We start from the raw sequence: 24,386 nt of genomic DNA, 5'->3' as shown, positions 1-24,386 counted from the left end.
TCCGGTTGTTACAATTTTTCCGTGAAAATATACTTAGAAACCGTCGAGTCACGTAAAATTTTTAAAAATCGTTGCATTTTTCTTTCTTTTTTTTCTTTACGTAATCGCGTAACAATCGAGATTGAGATAAGAAATATAAAGGAGAGTAACGTTGCAACGACGTTGTTACCGAACATTTTCACTCGGAGAACAGAAACGGGCGGAGGAGAGAAGCGTACGAGAGAAGCGTGTTCAAACGTATCGCGGTTAACTGTACCCCGTGTGCAATTTCGCCAGGCGGGGCTCGATTAACCGGAAGGGATTCGAGATCAGATGCGGCGTACCGAGCCACGTGAACCGCTTTTGCCGGCGCGCAAACATTTTTATTCTTCTCGGCTGGAAATCGGCGCGAAGGGCTCACGTCCGAATAAACCGCAAACTCTCTCTCTCTCTCTCTCTCGCGCCCGTGTTTTATATACCTTTTTTTCTCTTTTCGTTCCATCGAATCCAACGGATAGAAAAGTCGCAAAAAAAAAAAAGAAAGAAAGAAAGAAAGGGAAAAAAAAGCGAGGAGAGGGGATGGATAAAAACAAGCGGAGCCAAAATCCGGGAGAGCAGAGAAATGGTAAATAAATCATAAAACGTTGGGGAAATGGCAGTTCTGTAAACAGACGCGTTTACCGTTCCAATGATTTCGCGGGCAAAGCTTCGAACTCTGGTTTTATTTAAAACATCGCGTACACCCCCACACACCGTCCTCCCCTCTCCCCCCTCCCCAACGCCACGGGGAAAAAGCTGCCCTCGCTGTGTTCTATCGCGAATTAACGTAATGACGATATTACGCGCCGTTTAAATATTAACGAGCTCGGAACGGACTCGATGAATGTCCAAGTGAACGGCACGGTACAGTTCCCGATTTACATATACATATATATATACATATATATATACACACCGCGATCCGTTTTAATTCGCAATAATCGACAGCGCTCGTCGCTTATCCGACCGAGTTACGTAATAAATTCCACGGCAAACATTTCCCCTCCCGATATCGGGGACGGTGTATTCGATTCCGAAACGACGCCGCTCCTCCAACACGCGTAAAATATTAAATCGCGGCGTGTATTAATATCGATTCGTCGAAAAATAATTTCGATCGCCGTTCATTAACTTGATTTTCAAGAAACTTTCTTAAAAAGAGAAACTACAAGCATACAAGATACAACAACGACTCGATTCATCCCTTCATCGTAAATTCCACCTTCCCTTTCCCTATTTACGCGAATCGAAATCTCTAAAGATTGAAGAGAAATGAAGAAATGAAGAGAATAAAGATTGAAGAGAAATGCTACTCGAACGGTAACAACGACAACAACGGTCCGTTCAAATCCCATATCCATAAAGGAAAGCCGCAACGTGCCGGCCGAATCCGTGACACGGAGGACGTGGACGGAGGGGAGGGCGGGGAGGCGCGTGCACAGCGCGTTGTCGCACCGCAGCATACTGACCGGATATTAAATTATTAGCAGCGGTCGAGTTGTGGCCGAGCGTGTTCGCGGTGACGGCGTGATTGACGTGCGGATGAACGATGGCGGACGCCGTCAACGTGTGCCCCGAAGGATGGCCGAGGGTGTGCGGCAGCGTGCCCGAGATCGGTAACGTGGTCCTCGGCGGGACGGCGGGCGCGGGGGACGACGGTACCCCGCCCTTTTCCGGGCTCTTGGACAGGGGCGCGGAGGCGGCGCTGTTCGGCCCTGAATTGTTCGGCGGCTGGTTCACGTGCAGCCGGTTCCTCAGGGTCACCAGTTCCGTGCTCAGGCTCCTGAGACGCTGCTGGAGGTGCACGGCTTCGTTCGAGGACGAGGCATCTGAAACGAAAATCTTGCTGGAATAAAATGTTTCCGTTCTTATTATTCTATCCGGCTGACGAATGATGCAATTATTCGGAGAATAATAATCGATACGGGAATTTGAATAGAAATAAAAATATATATTTTCGTATCGACGTTGGTTTCGTAGGAAAGATCGTTTCAATCAATTTTCCCAATCGATCAACGTTGCTCCATTCAACAACTTGGATGGAAACTTTGATCTCTGTCGAAAATTATAACACTTTTATCGATTGCAATATAATAAATAACGTGTGACATTGAAAAAAATCGATAGATCGTGGGAAGTATGAGAATCGAAATTCGTCGGATCGAAGGGGGTTGGAGAAACGTTTAACAGGAGGGGTGGATAGGTCGGTCGGTAAAAATGGTCGGTTCGGGGAATGTTTGTTATGCGCGGTGGGTGGTTGGCAAACGAGGGTACGCTTCCTGGCGGCGATAAAAGGGTTATTGCGCGTTTCGCTCGCGAGCAAACACCGCCAAATACGCAAATTCGTGGTTCGTCCCTCGTTTTCTAAATGAATTATTTCTATATCGGCGAAATGGCCGAGCGGCCTCTCGACTTGCTCCCCTCCCTCCTTCCTGAATTTTCCAATGTGTCCACGTTATAGGCAATTTAGCAAAGGGGCAAAGGCGGCAACGAACGAGCAGCCCCCGTTTACGTTTAATAGCCGACTGCCAACTGCCCCGTGGAAAATGTACTTAGCGCAACAAGCCTGCCGTGTTCAATATTTCGCGTGGAAATTGCACGCATCGCAGGGACGATCCGCGTAAAAATAAAGAAAAAGAGAAAAAAAGAGAAGAAAAGGAAAGGAAAGGAAAAAAAGAAATTTCGCCGCCCTCGTTAGCCATTGATCGCGCCACGTGGAATTATTCGTTTTATTCGTTTAATATGATAATAGCGGCTACACACGATAATAATTCCACGAGCTCGTTAATGGAGTAGGATCGATAGAAATGTGGGAGAAGGGAGGGTGATTCTTCGGTCCAACGGATAAATGGAAACCGCGGTGTTTTCTTTTCAATCATCGTCGACTCGTTCGTTCGACTTGATTCGAGAGAGGAGAGGATTGATATATTAACCTTTGCCTCGCCTTTCCTTCTTTCTTTTTTCCTCTCGTCGAGAAGAAAAACGCAGCGGAGGAACCAGTTTTGAGAAATTTTAATCGCGAAACGATAATCCCTCTCCTTCCTCCTTCGTTTACATTATTCGTTGCGCATCGTCGAGAAGAAAATCTAATCAAAATGCGAGCGACAATTATTCGATCGAGGAGTGGGAAATTATCGAGGAATTAACCAGCGCGGAACATCGAAACGCGGTTTTCAAACTGGCACCAGTTCGACGAGTTTCACGAATATGGGACACGAGAGAGGCTGGTTCACGCGGCACGCAGATACGCGGTCGTTTTGTCATAGCGAGCGGACGTGTTCGTTTTTTTAAATCGTACCGATTAGAAACCAGTATCCCGTAACCGGCGTAGAAAACACGTCTGAAAATATCCTAAAAAATCGATGGAAAATTTCCATAACATCCGATCGATATTTCTCCCCTTTTTTCTCTTTTTATATTTCCCTCCTCTAATCGCTCGAGTAACAGTAATCCCACATATTATTACCCGAGGAAGGAATCCTGAGAATTTAATTCCCTCCTCCTTGAGAAAAATGCGATGCAAAGGAGACCGCGAGACCGGAAGCGGAATCGGATCTTTCGACAACTGCTCCTCAACTTTTTCCGTGGGGAAACCAGAAGAATACACCTCGAGCAATGCATACTGTTCTCATCCACCGTCATTAATGTCGCGTAGCTGCGGCGAATTAGGACGAGCACCTCACCTTTTCTTCTCCTTCTTCTTCTCACGGATCTTTTAATCTCGCATCTCAACTCGATTCCTCCTACGAATTTGTACGCGTCGGTGAGAGATAGTAACCTGAGTCGATAATAATCGATACAAAATGTGAACGCATGTGCTCGAGAAAGAACAGAAGGACGATTTTTCGTCTACCTCTCGCCACTGGCCTCCTCACCCTGTTTCGACTCGCCCCCGTGAAAGACACCTGTCGATCGAGTGTCGAGAGGTCAGGGCACCCACCTGAGAGCCTCCGCACACACCTGTCAACTCTACCCGATCTCACGCTCGCGTGACAGATCCCCCTACAGTTTCCTCCAACTCTCGTTTCAACGTCTCCGCGCTATTGTGTCTTGGATTAACGGTACCCGGTGGACGGCTGTCTACGAGCCGAGTCAGGAATACAGAGATCCTCGCGAGTTATTCACGAGAAACGGGAGCAATCCCGCGAGAAAGCTAACCTGGTAGCTACGTACAGACAGACACCTCTCGTTCCTTCTGATGAGGGTTGGAGCTGCCATTTTCCTTCCTTCCTTCCTTCCTTTCTTTGGAAATTTGCGAAAAAACTACTGCTACTTTACTTTTTTCTCTTCTTCTTTCTCTTTTTTTCTTCTTTTTGGTTGGAGAAACATAGCGCCGGGGAAAAGGCGGATTTCCAGAAGGAGTGAGGAGAAAGAAACGCGTCGAACATTGGCGAAGGAAGTGTGACTTTCGAAATAATCACTCCTTTCCAGGCGACGGCGCCCGAGGAATCGAGATTTACGAGCGACCATAGCGCTCGACTCTACCCTCAGACTCATTCACTCACGCCACCATTTTCATTCATCTTTCTCCAGCCAATTCGCCATCTCCTTTTTTCTTCTTCTTACACGAAGAATAATCCTTTGTCGCGCTTATTCTCGAGAATGGAAGGAAAATACTGTACCTCTGTATATATATATAAATTCTAATTTCTTTTCACTTTCAACGATCGATTGAAACGGATCCTCTTTCAACGATTTTCAATACGAGAATGAAATTTGTCGTTTCTTTTTCAACGTAGCTTGGGCGAAAGATCGTGAATGTCGATTATCGTGCAGCCACGTCGAATACAGATCGTAACGTCTGAGAGAGCGGCGCGTAAATAATGCAACGCGCGTCGGCCGATTCGCGAGCCGCCGTTAAATAAGTTATTTCCTCGACCCTGTTACGAAACTAATCTCGTATCCGGAAGTTAGTGGCCATTAGAACCGGTCGTGCCAACTATATATATCTATATATATATAGATACTCGAATTAAAAAGAAAAGCAGGAAGAATATTGCTGCTAAGGAGAAATTAACGAGGGAAGCAAATATTTCGAGAGAGAGAGAAAAAAAAAAGGAAAAAGGGAAAAGCGAGGAAGATAATAAGATGAAGGATAGATTTATCGCTCGAGTCGAAAAGAAAGGGATGAAATCAAAGCGGGGGAGGAAGGAGAGATTAAAAGTCTAAAAGTGGTGACAAAGAGAATAAATACCGAAGGACACTGGAGAGGGCAAAGAGTCAAAAAAAAAGCCGGAAGGGAAGAAAAAGAATAACTAACGAAGGGAAGGAGAGAGGATGATCAAAGAAGAGGAAAGAGAGAAATTCATTAGAGAGAGAGAGAGAAAGATGAAAAGAAAAGTATAATACGAAAGATCAAAAAAAAAACGACACGACGTCATGGCTCGTGGTAGAGAAAATAAAGAGAAGATCCGAAAGAGTAAAAGAAAAACGAAGAAAGAGAGCACGGCTCGTATTATCGCGACGAGGTAAAAGTTCAATTCGATCCGGTTTTGGGGACGATTAAACGCACGAGTATTATAACGAGGGTGACGATGTTTATTCTTGTGAAAGCACACGAGAAAACACTCTCCTGAAAAGATTAGTATTTTTAAATCCTTCCACATCGAGTCGATCGACAAGCGAAATTATCGACTTTCACAAAAAATTCACAATTCATTCTCCTCGATCGATACGAGAAACTTGGACGAGCTTTCTAACAGATTCGAAAAAAATATATAAAATATTTCGGATCGATACAGTTTTCAAGTCGACAGATCGTCGCGCCATCCGATCGAATTAATTGTAATCTTCCGATCGGTATCGTTTCAAACTTCGAGGACGACACTTTCCATTAGAAAGGCTTTGCGTGTGCGGGAGAGACGAAACGGAAAGGGTCTGCCTCGGCAGGTATACGCACCGGCCAGGTCCTAGCGCGGCGGAATTAAAGCGAACAGGTACCCCTTCGGGGTTCGAAGAAAAACAGGTTCCTTTTCGTCTCCTCCCTCTCACGGCCACTTCCACTTCTACACCACGTTCGCGTTAACACCGAGAAGAAGAATCGTCTTCTAGCCGGAATACAGTCCCTCTATTATGAGCAGGGAGCACGAGGCGGGAAGCACGGGGGGGAGAAAAGGACGGAGGGGAGATTCCCCCCCCCTCTTTTATTCGCGACCAGGGACACGTAGTGAACCTAGCCAACACTCGTTATCGCGATTTCCAACTTGAATTCTAACTGGATTCGTGACGTGGAATTGGTCGAATCGTTCCTCGCGCGAAAAGAAATGTAGATTTTTAGGGTTTTCGAAGGCAGGAAGAAGAGGAAACGTGCGGACGAGGATGAGATGGAAAGAAGATGTTGAACATCTTGTTGAATCGGGATTATAAGTGACAATTGATTGTTCCTTTTTAATTTTTCGAGCGAAAGGAGGGATTATATTCGAAGAGAACGAATATCTGAAACGCTTTACAGATATCTTGATGATTGTTAATGATTATATTTATATTTATATATTTATATTTATATGCAAGTGAGGGAAATATATATCTTAAGTCAAGAAAGTTAAAATCGAGTTCGATCGTGGAACTGATCGATTATCGAAATCGTATTGCAATTTCAGATACCGCGAAAGATGTATCTGTTTCAATCTGAATCTCCCTGTCAACGATTCCCAAAGTGAGAAGCTAAAAGCGAGAGGAGGGGGAAAAAGAAGGAAAAAAACGGGGAGGAGGACTATCTTAAACACGGATGTTCGAGGCGACCGGTCAGATAAAACGCGAAGACGAATCGATCGAACGGGAAATACCTCGCATTCCTCCTCCTCCTCCTCCATCGAAGGAACGCACACGATTACTCCACCGAGCGAAAGAGATCGCGCCATCGATCGATTCGACCCCTCTTCCTTGTTTACGCGTTTCAAATAACGCTCGCTCTCGAAATACAAAAAGGAAGAAAGAGAGAAAGGAAAATGAAAAAACTCTGTTGGCGCGAAAAATTCCTCGAAACGATCGCGAATCGTTCGTGAACGAAAACAAGATCACAGAAGGGGGGATGGGAGATCGATGAGGGATTTGTCGAGGATTTCGAGCGGGAGAAGTTGAAACGGCGCGTAATCGGTTTTACACGCGGTTGCTACTCGATTAACAACGCGCAACAACGCGAAGAGTCGAAAAGCCGCGGCCGAAGGGGGGAGGGGAGAAAAAAGCCTCGTAATCGAGCCACGGGGGGAAGTTTCAACCCTGTGGAAAGACCGAACTAACGACGAGGATCGTAAAAAAAGAGTTAAAAAAAAAAGGAGAGGGAAAAAAAGGACTAAAAAGGGGGGAGGGGAAAAAAAAGGAGGAAAGCAGTTGCAGAAAAGCGGGAAAAGGGGGGATAAAAGCGTTTTCCCGGCCAACACTCGCGGTAAGCGAGATCGAAATTTTTTAGTCCCTTCCCCCTCCTCCTCCTCCTCCTCCTCCTCCCTCCGGTCGGGGCACGGTAAATAGAACGAAAATTTTAATTGGCGGATGCCAAGAAGGGGAGGGTGGAAAAAAGGAACGATGCCGCGGAAAAACAGTCGAGTGGAGAAACAGGGCGAAACTTTCAACTTTCCTTGTAATTCGGCGGTTTTACTCTCGAAAAAAAAAAAAAAGAAAAAGAAAAAGAGGTTCGAAAGCTACGTTAACTACAAGAAGAATTACAGGCTTTTTATCAAGCGCAAGGGAAAATTTCTCAAATTTTTCGCGTTTTTCACGGACCACGTGTTTCCATCGTCTTTATTCCACGGATCATCTTACGATCCGAGTTTCAATTGTTCCAATTTTCTTTTCTTTTAAACGGGGAACCCGCGTGCCCCTCCATTAAGAAGCACTTTCTCTCCAGCCCGGTGTTTAAAAATATTCTTCCCACCGGCGAAAATTCCGGAATCAGGCCAAATGTAAAATTTCGCCTCCGATCCTCTACCGATTCTCTCTCTTGTTCCATGACGATATTTGAGTGGCGGTGATCGGGCAAAAGAGTCGAGTGTTGGACAAAAATTGTGTTCCTCGTAAGAAGAATTTTCGTGGACGAGAGCAGGAACGAACGGATTGGCGCGGCATGGGAATGCGCGTATCTTCTGAGAAGTCGACGCGAAGATACGCGCCGATGGCTACTACTACCTTTTTTCACGACCTTTCGAGCGAAACCGAAACTTACACTCGACGAGGCAGCTGACCTAAGCGTCGATACACAAAGGAGCCTCGAAAGAAGAAAGAGAACGAATTTGTGTGCGTTTGTGTGCATGCGAGAAAGGCAGGCTCGACCTCGGGGTCTAATCAGATGCGAGTTAATCCACGCTGTTTCTCTACCCTTAAGGATCGTTCACACGCGTGGAAGAGGTTAGACGGTATTTTAAAAGTTAGATAATCGTTGCTTATAATTAACGACGCTTGGAATTGAAATTCTTTAATTCGACAACGATCGGTAGATTTCATAATTTCTTTCCATACAGGAAAAGATCCACGCTGTTCCTCTACCCTTAAGGATCGTCCACACGCGTGGAAGAGGCTGAGCAGCTTTTTGAAACGATCGTCGCTTATAATTAACGCTTGGAATTAAATTGAAATTCTTGGTTAATTCGACAACGATCGATATCTCGCTAGATTTCACAATTTCTTTCCATACAGGAAAAGATCCACACTGTTTCTCTACCCTTAAGGATTGTCCACATGTGTGGAAGAGGTTAGAAAATGTTTTAAAAGTTAGAACGTTGCTTATAATTAACAACGTTTGGAATTGAAATTTTTTAATTCGACAACGATCGATATCTCGCTAGATTTCACAATTTCTTTCCATACAGGAAAAGATCCACACTGTTTCTCTACCCTTAAGGATCGTCCACACGCGTGGAAGAGGCTGAGCAGCGTTTCGAAAACGATCGTCGCTTATAATTAACGCTTGGAATTGAATGGAAATTCTTACGGTTAATTCGACGAAGAATATCTAGCTAGATTTCTTACGTAGAGGGAACGAAGATGAAAATGTTTCTTTCTCGTTGTTCAAAGTTCTCGTTTCCGAGAGTTAATTTAATTTCTCCGGGCAACCAATTACTTATTCAAAGGAAAATAAGCCGTAAAAATGTTTCATTTCCGGGCCGCTACCGAAATGAATGTAAATGCATTTGGAAACTGGACGGGAACATGACAAATTAGAAAGGTGGAGGACGCCCGTAAACTTGGAAGACACGTAAAGTTATTTACTTAACCTCGAACGAGCTGCGCTTACCTTAGTGGCAGAGAGCCAGAATTAAAAGCGGCACGAATCGCGGGTTTAAGCTCCGGGAAGAAGCTCGGCCGTTGCGTAGCTTGTAAACAAGATTTAAGAAAACTGGACACGCCAAAGCGTTTAAGCGAAACCGGGAAATTGTGCTGGAGGTTTTCTGCGCGAAATTACGTCGAAAATTCGCGGATAAACTTTTTACGAATAAGATTAACAATCAGATTAAACAGGGATAAATAATAAGAATTTTTTTTCTTTCGCTCCGAAATAACCTAATTAATAACCTAACCTCGCCTCTTCCTTCCTCCATTCATCAAATAGGAAACCGTTTAAGGAGACGTACTCGAAAGAAACGGATCCGTCGTATCAGAGTATTAAAACGGACAACGAGAGCGAGATTAATTAATACCCTTTAATTTCACGTGTGCGACTCACGTTCCAATTTATAACCCCCTTTACGCCCGTCGTGGTGGCAATAAGTGTGACCGGCCTGCACGAGTGGCGTTATCGTTATAAACACGAGTAGAGAACACGAGTAACGTTACGTTCGATCGTCGAGACACGCGACGATTTCTCCTTCGTTTCTCCCCTCCCTTTAAATAAGCGATGATACTCTAAGAAAGGATAGCTATTTTTTAGATGTAACAATGATATTTCGATACACGGCTATTCTATCTCTGTAAAATTGAATCAAAATCGTTTAAATTTTCGTTTCCTTTATTTCCGTTTTCGAATCATAAAAAGATGGAATTAAGATTGATTCGAAAAATCTGTCGCGTATTACGAAGAATTAAAAAAAAAAAGGATCGAGCGTTTTTATTCGCGTTTTATATAATTCACGCTCGGGACAATTGAATTCTCGATCTCGTTTATTTATTTATTTATTTATTTATTTATTGGCGCGAAATTCACACGGTCTCAAAAATAAATTTCTAAATTGCTAAAAATCGATCGGATTTTCGGTATGAGCGCCACTTAAAACCGACCTGCACGGAGAAAAATATACACGCTATCGCGATGTATCGTTGCGCGATCCACGCGATTCTCTCGCTTAGCTCTCGCGTTCAAACGATCTTCCATGTATGTATATATATATATATATATATATATATATATATATAAGTATGTATAAATCGACCGTGTTCCGTTAAAATGGGATAGAAAGAAAAAGTGGCGCGTTGAATTCGAAACTCGCCGCTTCTTTACCCAGGCGACAACTTGGAATTCACTATTTAAACCGGCCTCGCCGCGTTTAAACCACCACCAACCCCCGGGAACGTTTCCAAAAAAGAGTTAGAAGATAGCCCCCAGGTGGTGACCTGGCTACCCCTAATACTCCGCAATTTATGCACACACGCTTGTACAATCTTGGCCGTATCCACCGGCTAAATTGTCCTTAATGTCTCCCTATTTATGCCCGCTAATCAACTTCTATAATTCAGGATCAGGTAAATCCTAAATGTGCTCACCCGAGAATGTATCTTTTAGGTGAGTGTTTTAAATTCCAAGGGCAGTTTTTTTTTAAAGTTTTTATATACGATTTGGAACGATATTCCTTCCAATTCGTCGATTCGAGGCGAAATTTTTTTTAATCGAAAGGATTGCTTCGAATATCTCGGATTTAATTTCAAAGTTACATTCGATTTTAATAATTCATCGAATGTTATCGAAACGTTCTATCTTGAAACGTTCCTCCAAAAAACGTTCCTCAAATTCGTCGTTATGTTCTATCAATATACGATATACACGTGGTATCGCAATTTCTATTCATCCAATTTCCATCCAATTTTAAATTACTTAAGTATTCAATTCTAAAACATCGATACAAACATTTCCCTCAAAGCATCTCGAATCCATCGCTATCACAATGCGCAATGCATGTTTGGTATTCATCATGGTATACAACATATGAATATACGAATCAATTTTCCATTCTAACCATTTACATCTAATTTCAAAATTTTAAATATTTATTCGAAAAGAAAAATTGTTTGCGAAACGCTGGACGCATCTCGAATCCATCGCTACTCATCTAAGCGACAATGCGAGTATTCGTCAATGAACAACATATTTCTGTCTCGATTCCATTTATGTCTACTTTAAAAATCTTAAATATTCAATCGTCGTCAAGTTTTTCGAGTTTTTCGAAAGGAGAGATTGTTTGGACACAATTCAAATCCATCGCTACCCATCTACGCGACAATGCGAGTATTCATCAGTATGCACATTTGCATTCTGATCTAATTTAAAAATTTTGAATATTCAATCGTGGTCAAGTTTTTCGAGTATCGAAAAAAAAGATTGTTTGGATGCAACTCGAATCCATCGCTACCCATCTACGCGACAATGCGAGTATTCGGCAGTGAACGACACATTTCCATTCTAATCCCATTTACGTTTATTTTAAAAATCTTAAATATTCAATCGTCGTCAAGTTTCTCGAGTATCGAAAAAGGAAAAATTGTTTGAAAAGCGGTGGACGCAACTCGACTCCATCGCTAGCCACCTATGCACAATGCGCGCTCGTGTTTATCCTCGTCGGTGTGAGATGCACGTGGTGCAGAGGCCAGAGACAGTTGCAGTGGATGGTACGCTCGCTTAGGCCGTTGCCCCGCATAAATCCAAGCGAGAGAGAATCGTGGAAACTCTGCCTTCGCTCGGCTTCGTTCCATCAAGTTTCGAAGATGGGTCAAGGGAGTCCGCGGGGACTGTTTCCTCGGAAAAAGGATGTCGCCGTTCGACGTAAACAAATCGACCTTCGATCTCACGTCGAAAAACGCGATCCACCGTGTCGAGGATGTTATCCTCCGCTCTGCTTGCCTCGCGAGAAGGCAGATGATCGGCTAACGTTTAACCATCTCGGAATTTAATTTTCCCTCCCTCCTTTCTTTTCCCTCCTTTCGATCCCAAGATTAGAATAATCTAATCTAAAGGATATCCTACCAGATCGGACGACGTTCTTTTTACATAGATCTTGATGGGATCGAAATGGGATCGATGGATCGCGGTAACTGTACAGTCAAGTTTTTGCCTCCCTGTACAATCTTCTTCTATACTTTTCGTTTTTCCCGCTTCCTTATCGTGACTCGCGAGAGGAAAGAAATAAGACGGGCGAATAATCCTACGGCGTACTGTTCCCCCTCCATCCGTGGCTTCAGATTGCCAGAAAGCGATGGTTAACGACGCCCCAGGCTACGACGCGATGTGGCATAACAGATCCCTTGGATTCCGAGTGGCGAGCACGAGCGAGCGAATCGTTAGAACCAACTCGTGAGTTGGCTCGAACGAGAAGAAGAAAAAGGAGAAGGAAAGAAAAGGGAAGGGAAGAAAAGGGAAGGGAAGAAGAGAAAAATTTCGAGAAAAAATGGTAAAAATTATCCGTAGGCATTCCAGTTATCCGGGACACGGAGGAGGGGGGAGAAAAAAAATCGATTGGAACGATTGGTAACACGGTCGTTCTTGTAATAAGAACAGGGGTTTAAATCGGTCTTATCTGATCCGATAAGTTCTTTGAAAGCGAGCCGGGTAACGTTTAATGATCGCGGGATAAAAAAAGAACGAGAGAAAGAGGGAAAGGAAGGAAGGAAGGAAGGAAGGAAGGAAAGAAGGAAGGAGGGAAAAAGAAGGGTGGAGGAATCGGCGTGGAGGTCTTTAATGACGTAACAAAAACTACTAATTACTCGGGCTAAGATAATTCCTGAATACAACGTGGCACAATGTAACGATATCTCGAAAGATCTCTCACGTCCCGGGGACAATTATGCGTGCTTTTCCCGCAAGAAATATAATTACGAAGCCCGAGGCCGCGTGACCGTTTCCTGCCCTCCTTCCATCTCGCTCCGTTTCGAGAGATCGAAACGCTTTTGTCCCCGTAATTGCGATCGTGCAATCGACAATCCATTCCCTGCGACCGTATCTCTCCCCTCCCTCCCTCCCTCCCTCCCTCGGAGCAACTAATCGACGTAATCTTCTTTCAGGGAATCCTTCCTGGACGCTCCTTACCCTAACCTACGAATTATATCCTCTGAATTCTTAAAAAAAAAAAAAAATTCTTTCGAAAAAGAAAAAAGAAATCTTCTCTGAAGTAGATGAAATAAATAATTTTGAAAAAAAAAAGAAATAATAAAATCAAGGAGAATCGAAATCTCTTCCCAAATTATCCTTTTCAATTCTTAATATAAAACTTTATCGAAAAGAGAGAAATCTTTTCCTCCAGAAAATAAATAAAAAGAAACAATAAATACAAGTCTATATTTCTAGAAGAAAGAATTTTACCGTTCTGGATTTAAAAAAAAAAAAGGAAAAGATCAAAGAAAGGCGCTCGATGGATCTCTCGTCGATGGAAATTAAGGTGTCGATGACGATCAGTGACACGATCTCGGTACAATGTAAACGATCGTAAATTTGATCGTCGCGTGTTCGAAGATAACTATTTCGATTGGCCAATCATTCTTTTTTCGGCTTACTTAATAATACAACAAACGGGGAAATCGGTAACGAACGTGTGGAAAACGCTCGCCGAGAGGAAGACTGGAGGGAGAGGCAATGCGCGTGGGCGTGAGAGCGAGGGAAGAGGCCGAGTTAGAGAGCAGGGTTCGGCGGCGGGAAAGGAGAGGAGGAAGGATTCGTGACGGGGGCAAGTCGGTGCAACGAGTCGGGCGATGATTCAGAGACTCTCGTTTCTCTTCCTCCCCTCCCCCCGTTCGTTCAACGAACAGCGCGAAGAAATGACGGGTGAAAACGATGATGAAGCGTTTAATGTTTCGGCGCGCGGTTTATGGGGAGGAAACAATACGCCCCGCGGGGATTAAACGTATAAAGTAAGAGTTACGATTGCTATCGCCAACAAGAATCAACCCTGATGAGATAATAAATTTCATTAATCGGGCAAATACGCGTGAAAACGCGTCCATATTTGCTGCAACGTAAATATAGCAGGAGGAGGAGGAGGAGAAGGGAAAAGAAATCCGTGGGAAAAAAGGCGATGCGCGAAAAGGATGTGAAAAAGTATATATATATATATATACGTACACGTATGTTTTTACGCGAGCAAGAATAGTGAAATAATGCAACGAAATTTTAATCCTTGTCGCATCGAGGAGATTACGCGTACGTGACGCGAATTACGCGCGACGTATAAATTCTCTAAATAAATAGAATGAAAGGCTTCTAAGCGAAAAAAGATGCGCGTGCACGCGAGGGATGTTTTCGCGACTGTTACGCGTTTTCTGTTACGAGCGAGCTGTTTGGACGGCGCGGTGTTGTAGTGCGGATGTAGTGCAGGGAAAACGAGCCGAGAAAAACAGGAAGGGAGGAGAGAAAGACGAAGAGAGAGAAAGAGAAAGAGGGAGGGATATTAAAACATTTCTTCAAAAGGGAATCTTCTAAGAGGAAAGAAAAGAAAAAGGGAGGGGAGGGGAGGGAAGTTAAAAGAAGTTGCAAGTGTCCTCGTACGGAAGCGTCTCGTACGGAAAAACACGTTTTCTCGCGCGCGACCTCCTCTAATGAATCTTTTAACGACCATCCCCGGAGCGAACGAGTTAATAAAGCAAACACCGATTCAAAGGTGTATGAATGACAGGAAAGTACGGGACAGGTAAACCGTGGACAGGTAACAGGTAATAGGAAAATCCTCCTATGGTTTTCCAGCGCCGGTAAAAAAAGCTTCGTCGACCGTCTTCCGTCCGCCCCGGTGATAAGAATGCAGCGCGTACAGGCGATCAAAAGGTGGAGAAACCGCGAGGACGAGTGTTTTAACTGTAAAACGCAGGTAAAACTTCGAGTCGTACGTACGATTGCCAGCCAGCCCCCGGCGCGGTTCTTCGGTTTTTCAGGGGCGTAGCCGATAACACGCGGCGCCCCTCGCCCGCCATTTCGTCCCACCGTCCCGCAATTGAAATGAGATCGTCGAGAGAAAAAAAGAAACGAGAGAAAAGAAAGGAAAAGAAAAGGAAAGGGGGGGGAGGAAAGCAATGGATTCGACGATGGTACACGATGGTGCAAAAAGTAGGGATTACGCAGCTCGCAGTAAAAGGGCATAGCCACTTGTAACTTGATTACGGTTCGGACGTTGAACGAAGAGCGATGAATAAAGCGGAACCTTTGACGATCGCGTAAAAGAATGAATGAGAGAAGCAAGAATGAAATTGCAGGGGGAAGAGAAGGAAAGGGAAAAAGGAAAAAGGGGAAAGGGAGGGAGAGAGATCGTTCAAACCACTCTACGCGTGGAACTTTTTAAGAGCCATTAAAAAATAACGCTCTTAATCCGCGCGGATTTTTACTTCTGGTTGGAGCGGGCAACGTGACGTTTAAACCTCGTTTCTCCAATCGTTTCGATTGTCTCTTCCTTTCCGGATGGGGCAAGAATTATTTAAAATTCGTAAAAGGCGAGGAAGAGGAGGAGGAGGAGGAGAAGAGACCATATTTCTCGATCCTCTCGTCGTCGTCGTCGTCATCCTCCTCCTCCTCCTCCTTCTCCTCCTCCTCTCCTCTCCCCTCCGCTCGCGGGTATGTCGCATTTAAATCGTGCAACGTCCGTGAAAACACGACTCGACGCGCTCAAAACGAAAAGGACGATCGAGAGCGATGCCCAGTGGCGTACCTTGAAGTTTCTTCTCGGTCTCCCAGAACTTTTGCAGCTCCGTAAAGTACTTGTCCAGTATGAAGACCTTGGAGAGGCCCAGGGTGGCCATCTCAGGTGGTCGAGGCTCGTTATCGGCTAGAATTTTCTTCACTTAAATTCGACTCTGTCGCGCCTTATCTCTCTTTCCCCCCCCTCCCTTTCTCTTTCTCTCACACTCTCTCTCTCTCTCTTTCTCTCTTCTCTTCTCCTCTCCTCTCCTCTCCTCTCCTCTCCTCTTCTCTTCTCTTTTCTTTTCTCACACCACGTCCAACGCACGATGGATCAACGACGATCTTCACGATTTTCACAGATCACCCGCCTGACGTCTGACCGATTGCCAGTTCATCGTGTCCTCGCCACACTCGTCACCGCACTCGCACATTTTCCTTCCGTTTTCTTTTTTTTTTCACCTCTTCCCTCTCTTCCCCCCCACCCCACCCCCCTCCCCAAACTGTCACAAACGGATAAACAGAGTAACACTGGACGAGAGAACTGGACGGATCACATAGCGCCTCCTCCACGGATATATTATTTTATATATATATATATATATATATATATGTATATCCGTTATTTGTTATTCACTGTGAAACGCGCACGAGGGAAAGAAAAAGAAGAATCCACGTATCAGGGGGATCACTCGATAACTCGATCTTGAATCGTAGAATCGCAGAGAAATCAAAGCGTTACTTTTTTCTTTCCCTTTTTTTTTTCTTTTCCTTTCGATCCAGGGACGAGAACGTAATAATATAGGGGGAGGAGAGGGGAAACGGAAATTTTCCTCGAGAAATTTCGAGAAACGCTCGCTCCGCTCGAAAAGCGTCGTTCCCTTTCCTCTCTCTCTCTCTCTCTCTCTCTCTCTCCTTCTCCTTCTCCCGCCTCTTGTTCCAAGATCCTCTCTCTCTCTCTCTCTCTCTCTTTCTCTCTCCCTCTTTCTCTCTCGCTTCCCTCTCTCCCTCTCTCTCTCACTCTCTCTCTCTGTCTCCCCCAAGAGCCGGAGAGTACGCAGCAGTTGGATAACTTCACCGTGAGAAGCACCTGTCGGTGCGTTTCGTATTAACGTTCGGCAAGTTTCGGTGGAAGAGAAGAGAAGAACGGACGAGGTTGACACCGAGAGCCGGGCCCGCGTTCGCAGGAGCACGAAGAGCGTGGCGACTCGCCGAGTTCAACTGGGCGTCATTGTTGCCTGGAACCCACCTCCGTGGCCGGGGCCCTATCTCTTCTAAGGTGTCTTCGAGATAACTCGAGGTGGCCTGCCTCACCTGGCCACTCTGTGGAACGCCAGTTAGGTGGAAGGCGGCACACACGAGCCCGTGTGCCGGGGTCCAGGATGTCTGGTCGGTCGGGCAACGGGGGTCGGCCAAAGTGGAGGGGAGGGGGAGCACCGCTCTCCCCCTCCTCCCTCCCTCCTCCTCCTCCCTCCTCCCACCGACTGGACCGTTGCTCGTGGATGCTGCATGGAAAAATGGCTGGGGCCCTACTAGACTCGTCCTAACCATCTCCCTCGAGAGACCGCGGATCGAGAGCCGCGAGAGATGCGCTATTCCGCTCGAGCGGCGAATACGATATCCCGTGCACCACGTTCGATGAACTGTTGTTTACAAATACAGAGGGAGACGAGAGTACGGAGATGAGATCGGATTTCTTTCTCTCTCGTAACTCTTTTTTCTTTCTTCTTTTTTCGACCGAGCGCTTTTTTCATCTTCCTATTCACGATTCTGTGTCAAAGGGAATTGGATCGTATAATGATAATTCGCTCGTTTCTCGAATTCTTTTTCTCTCTTTCCCTCTGTTTCCGAAAGGGAGAGGGATGTCATCGATGCATGTCATTTTGCGTCGTTTTTTCATTGCTTTATTCGATTTATCGACACTTTTCGATACTACCGTATCGTAGCGACGAATTGAAAATCGCAAGAGAGATTAATATCACCTCTGGTCACCGCGCAATATACAATATATATATATGGATGGATTGGAAGGATTAACTTTACGTGGTCGAATATCGAGCAGATCAATTAAGAAATAGATACGAGACATGAAAAAAAAGAAAAAAGAAAAAAGAAAAAAAAGGGGGGGGAGGAAAAACAGAGCAGAGCTTTGTTCCAGCGGAGGGAAAAAACCGAGTCACGGATTTTCGGCATATATTTTTGACAGGACCGCGTGTTCGACAGCGGAAACACACAGCATCTGGCACGGGCGATACCAGAGGCCGGCCCTTCCTCCTCGAAATTCATCATTCACCCCCCGCTTTCATGATCTGATTTGAATCGCGCGCACCGGATGGACACTTGTTTCCTATATTCGAAACTTGTACCGCACGGCGACACCATGAATTTCACCGCGCTTGGAAAACTTCGAAAACCGAGCCAACCTCTCTCTCTCTCCAATACGCGTATGGATAGATGCCCCCGTTCCAGACTAATTGGTCAACGTGTAATTGATCTCGTCCAATTAACCAATATACGGCAACATATATATATACCACCGTTAATTAGGAGAAAAAGGTACGCCTTCTCTCTTCTCTCGGTGCTCGCCGCATTTTTGCTCGATGGTTAATTGCCTCGTGCGAGACGCTCGCCCATTAGTTATCAACGTTTCCACACAGGATTTCGCGCAAACTTCCCACCTTAATTGCAACAATTTCGTCTAGGGCGGAGACATCACAGACCGGTATTGCGTTTTCGGCAGGCAGAGAGAGAGAGAGAGAGAGAGAGAAAGTTATCGATCCCACGGGATAAACGAATGTATATATATATATATATATATTTATACACACATCTAAGTCGAACAACAGGCTCATTGTTAATTGCTCGTTACCTGTATTCCACTCCCCTCTCTTCCTCCCCTCTCCTTCCCGGGGTAGGCCTTCACCTGTGATTTATGCTTCTTCGAAACGGTGAGCGCGGTTAACTTAATGGGCGGAGGGCATTAGAAAACCTTGGGATACGGGTATCCCGAGATATCCCGAGTTCCCGAATGTTTCGTAACCTTCCTTTCAACGGTGGATAATGAAGAAACGATACCGTTTATAGTTTAAACTCGAAAGTGGATTGGAACACGATTACAGGTTGGTTTCTTTCCCTTCTTTCAATCTAAGTAAGATTTCTAAAACGGCAAAAGGGACAAACGACGCGTCGATTATTATTATTATCATTATTGTTATTTTCATTTTTATTTCGTCGAGGAATTATCGATCCATCTTCACGTGTGCAACGACGTGAATGTTATTTCCCTTTCTTCCATTATAATTTTACGATTATGTTCGGATCTTTTCCAAGAAAATACGAAGAAAGAGAATTCCAGGTTTGCTTTATTTTACTTTTTTCAAAAATCAATACCCAGCCCGTTCCATTTTTTCGAGCATCGAACGTTGCACGATTCATTGCCGCGACGCGATCGAACGTCGCGAAACTTGAACAGGTTTTCGACGAGGTCTCCTAATCCTCCAGCTGGCGGAAGGGCGTGGAAAAACCGCAAGCCGAGCCCAACCATCCTTTTCTCGAGCAAAAGTATAAGCGTACGTACACGGAGAGGAGAGTGACACGCGATACGCGCCACCTGACCCGCCTGAATCCGTCGAGCCAATGGTTTCTCGAAACTCGCGGTGTCCTGACAAACGGGCAAAGAAAGAAGCGGAGCAAGAGACGGGCGGAGGGAGGGGGATGCGAACGGTAGAGAAAAACAGGATATCGAAGGTGTTTGGCAAATCGATCGAAACCGATCGGGAGGAGCGCGAAAAAGGACGAGGAGGGAGGAGAGGATATCGCGGTGAGGAATCCCGAACGGACGTCCCGAAGCGCTGTTCCGCCTTATAATTTTGATCTACAGCGGCGAGAGGAATCCAATATGGCCGCGGACTCGTTCTACGCCGTAAACAGTGAACCGCGTATATTCATACTTCGCATGATCTTTCTCGATTTCCAATTTCCAATGATCCTGATCGTAATATTAGGTTATAACACTGCTCGTTCAATCGACGACGTGTAATTAGATTAAATTTCGCGAAAATCAGAAATGAATGAATATAATCCATCTATGATACGATATAATTTCGAATTAGAACAAGTAGAAACGACGAATTTGAATCGTGTTTCAATTATATAAATATTTCAAATATTTTAAAATAGTTAGAAGAGAGGGAAAAAGCGAAAAAAATTTGATTCGGTTTCGGGAGAGAAGGCGTGTTAAAATATGAAGAAACTGGGTCACAACGATTCCTTCGATTCTCCTTCGAGAATTCCGATAATCCCGACTTATGATTAACATTCTCGAGGAGAGTTCGGTCGAAAATTCATGCGATTAGCCGGCTCGAGAGGAGGCAGGAACGCGTCGTTAGTTTCTAGTCGCCTGCCGCCCTCCCCTTCTCTCCTCCGGCTCCCATCCCTCCGGAGCAACCACTCGCCGTCCCACTCCGTGGGCCTCCTACGACCCTCCACGGGAGTTAGAGAGGCCGACGGGAAGAAGAGGAGAGGCGAGTCTCTCACCAGGGGCCGACGACCACTACCGGACCCAACTCTACCTCCCCCTCTACCTGCCCGACCTCCTCGAGACCGCGATTATGCGCAGATTAAACTCGGCTCGTTGCTGCGCTCAGATTCGGCACGGACAGAATCTTCGTGTCCGAGGGTGTGCATCCGTCCGACTTCTTCCAAAAGGAAGCTTTCGTACATTTCGAGAGGGGGGAGACTCTCGTTCCTCCAAATTTGATAGAGTTTCGAGAAGTTGGAGAACGTACAGAGCGGTAGAAAAGTACAGGTAGACCACCGAATTCAAGAGAGAAATAGTCGGTGGACGAAATTACGACTCTCTGAATTTCAGAAATGACGATACGATAATCGTTTTTATTTCTAGATCAGAAATGTTGTTCGTAGCATTTTAATAATCGACTTTATTCGAATTATTATCGACCAATTATTTTTTCTCAACGAGTTGATCTCGTAACGAGAGTCTCCGAGTCTCTGAATTTGAGAATTTCGAATAATAGAGTTGTTGTCACCCCAGATGAAATAAAAATTGCAAAGGGGGGGGCGAAGACGCGGAGTTGGGAAGAGATTTTTTTAGAGATCGGTCGATAGCGAGATAGGTAAAAGAGACAAAGTAGGTCCTTGAGGAACGAGTAGCCGCAAGGAGGTTAGCCGAAGGGCCTCACGGCTGATTAACGAGCGCATGCTCGAAAAAGTGTGAGAGCCCGAATTTCGAGGACGCGTCAGCCCTCCCAGCGTGGCCACCGGAGCACCTGTCGTGCGTGAGATTTTAAGAGCGTGTCGTTTACACTCCGCCGGCCAAAGAATCCCGGGATCTTGTCTCTCTCCAGAAGCCAGAATCGACATCTCCGACATCTCCACATCCAGATTTATTCCGAATATCCGTCGAGAATAAATCCTAAATCGAGAGCTCGATCGAGGGGGAAAAAATAACGCATATGTCGGACAGAACATTTCTAGAAGCGGATTCCTCTGAATTCAAAAATTCACGATGAAGGAACGCGTGATCGTGTATACATATATATATATACAAACGAAAACACACGAGGGCCAAGCAGCTAAGGAAAAGATCAACGAGGGCTACCCTCGTTCGTTCAGCCTTCTCTCGAGAAGGTTAAGAGAAGAAAGGCGAAGGCGGCGAGAAGGAGGAAGAGGATCCGCTGTTTGCGGTGAAATTCAAATCTCCACCGAGAGATCTTTGCGCCGTGCACGCCCCGCGCGAAACCGGTTTCCGTCCACCACGATCGAGGGAAGGAGGGTGGGGGGCCCGAGCGGGGCCCGTTCCATGCCCGCTTCGAGCTAACTCCTGGCCGATAAGGCAGGCAACGGCGGACACACGGGTTGGGCCCGTGTAGCACGCAGCACGATCTAGCGGGGGGATCGCGAACGTCCGATCATCGAGGAGGAAAGATCCGTCCTGTTACCGATCCTCGAAAAATGGGCCTTACACGCGCTCCGTGGATGCGTTACCGATCTCTAGAGAAGTAGGTTTCTTTCCTTTTTCACGATTCTTCGATTTTTCGAGGGGAAGGAATCTTTCTCTAGAAAGACGATACGAATAATTAATTAGATTTGTAACTCGTAAACTGTACAAGCATAATCTTTAAACGAAACTCTGAAGAATGGTGGAACGATGGTAAATTTGTTTGATGCAGGCGCATCATAACTCGTGTACACAAGACCCTGTTGAAACTTTTACAACCGGGACTTGAGACAGACCTAGAGCACGGAGACCTGGAGTGTCTTGCTAGAAAACTTCTACTCGAAACTTTGGCCAAAGTTAGTGGAGATTATTGTCCAACGATAACCGAGGATACTACTCGTACCTACTATTCCAAATAGAAATCTAGATATAAAAATCAACGAGTCTATGTAGAAAAAAAAAAAAAATCAGGAACGATCGATGGAATTTTGATAATAAAATCGGATAACCGGAGAGGGATTAGCGAAGCGATGGGATGAGAAATTTCGGGTGAAGAGGCGAGCTTCTCTCACTACCCTTGTATCACCAGTGTTCACGGCCGCGCGCGTTAATAAAATACAGACATCGAGGCGAGCCATGCGGCACGATTTAACCTTCGATTAAAGAAGTCAAGCCGGTCGTGACTTACCGTAATGAGTCGAGCACACGTACACAAACCGCTTATATATATATATATATATATAAAAGTTATATAAAGCCACGAGAGATAATCCCGAGTGATGGCGCGAGACTCATCAACAGCCACGCTGTTTTTCCCGCGAGGGAAGAAGCGCCAGATTCTGGGTCAATAATTCGCGCGCCGCATCCGCGAAGTAATTTATCATTCCCGCGTACGCATTCTCAAAATTATCATCTCTTCCTTCCTAATTCTGATTAGGGATCCAGAGAGATTTCTTCTCGACTGCTGATTATAGTAGGCATCCATGCGAAAGTTCTCATAATAATCGGTATCCATATGAAATTTTTCTTCAGAGTATTCACTGTAGTCTATGTATTTATGCAAAGGCCTCAAGATCCGAGTGTTGTAATAGGCATCCATTTGAAGATAGACTCGAGTGTCCACTACAGTTGATATTCATGTGAAAATCTTGAAATTCGAATTATATTTATGCAAAGACCTCAAGATTCAAATATTGTAATAGGTATCCATACGAAGATAGATTCGACTGTCTATTATATTCGACATCCATGTGAAAATCTTCAAATTCGAATTATAGATATAAGATGCGAGTATTATAATAGGCATCCATACGAAGATAGATCCGAGTGTCCAATCGACATCCAGTATGAAAGCCTTCAGATTCGAGTATCCATATTGGAAGATCATTAAATCCGAATGTCCATTGTAATAGAATATCTACAATATCTAGAATATCTGTAGATCGACATCCACGCGAATTTCTAAATTCGAGTGATCCAAGTGTGAAATATAGCATCCGCGAAAGGATCGACACGATGGAATGGTGGAGATCTCGCCGAAATTATATCCCAAAATTACCGCGAGAATTACAAGAATAATATGAGCGGGTTTCGCGCGGATATTGCCTATTTCCTCGGATGAATTTCGCGTATACGGAACGAAGTAAAAATTAATAGAAACAGCCGTGGCCGATCGTTTCGATTAAGAGCCGCCCCGTTAACCTAATTGAATCGAAAATTGCGCGCGATCCACCCTCTCGAGGGGAATTTTCACCCGGTTGCGAAATTGCTTGCGTCCCGATCATAACCGATCGAATCGGATGATACTTTGGATGATATTTGAGCGTAATCGAGACGAACTAATGTAATCGGCGAGTAATTAGTCGCGTACCAAGTAATGGTGGGGAATCGCGTTGTTAAAGAGGGGCGAGACTCGTCCCGAGTCGTTGTTCGTTGTTCGCATGCGTGGTCGTGCAAGAATTTCTCGATTATCGGCCTCGTTAGTACTCGAACGGATAAATATGGAGATAATCGACGAAGCCGGCTCGTGTGTCTAAACGGGGTGCCGTTAATTAGTCACGCCTTCGATTAGATGGGTGACGAACGACGACGATCGTTCGTTATCGCGCGTATACAAAATGCGTATGTAAACCGATTAGCTTAATCGATCGGCCCTCTTCTTCCAACTTTCCATCTTTTTTCTATCATCGTCTCGTCTCTATTATATCGTGACGAGAAAGAGAGGAATACACGCGTATCCTACGCGTTGAATATTTTAATCACAAGTTCGATAATTAAGTAAATGATAGATATATTAGCTTATTAACTTTAAGCATGTAGACACGTGGTAAAGAATCAACACGATCGATCAATGTTTGACGTTTAGTTTCCGTTATTCGTTCCGTTCCTTTTCTCGTTAACGTAACGCGGAACGATGAAAAAAGTTGGGAGCGGCGAAAATATCCAACGAACCGATCCACCACTCGGTTAAATCTCGATAATTCCGTACGCATGCACCGGACGCGTGCGTATTTTTTATTTCTTAAATATCGCGTGGATCTCTCTCTTGGACCTTATCCTTTACCTCCGTAAAAATTCCTTTCGCTAAACGCTTTCTTCGCGATAATCGAAATAACGGCG

The 24,386-nt window shown here is 45.0% G+C and overlaps 1 protein-coding gene across 12 annotated transcripts in view; it reads right to left on the bottom strand.

Moving 5' to 3' along the window:
• LOC551706 (unconventional myosin-IXb) overlaps nucleotides 1-24,386 on the bottom strand; it is an 80,667-nt gene that overhangs the window by 9,535 nt on the left and 46,746 nt on the right. For 11 of the 12 annotated variants that reach the window (XM_016914569.2, XM_026443129.1, XM_016914568.2 and 8 more), the window contains one exon: nucleotides 1,488-1,847. In XM_016914569.2, coding sequence (XP_016770058.2) covers nucleotides 1,488-1,847 — 360 coding nt within the window. Of the gene's footprint in view, nucleotides 1-1,487; nucleotides 1,848-15,839; nucleotides 16,295-24,386 lie in introns of those variants that run through there. The other variant, XM_624095.5, reaches the window with a different exon arrangement.

The sequence above is a fragment of the Apis mellifera genome, linkage group LG10, assembly GCF_003254395.2.
Source record: "Apis mellifera strain DH4 linkage group LG10, Amel_HAv3.1, whole genome shotgun sequence".
In the NCBI taxonomy this organism is placed as follows: Eukaryota; Metazoa; Arthropoda; class Insecta; order Hymenoptera; family Apidae; genus Apis; species Apis mellifera.
The sequence above is the reverse complement of the archived record's forward strand: the minus strand, read 5'-3'. Positions and strand labels throughout refer to the sequence as shown.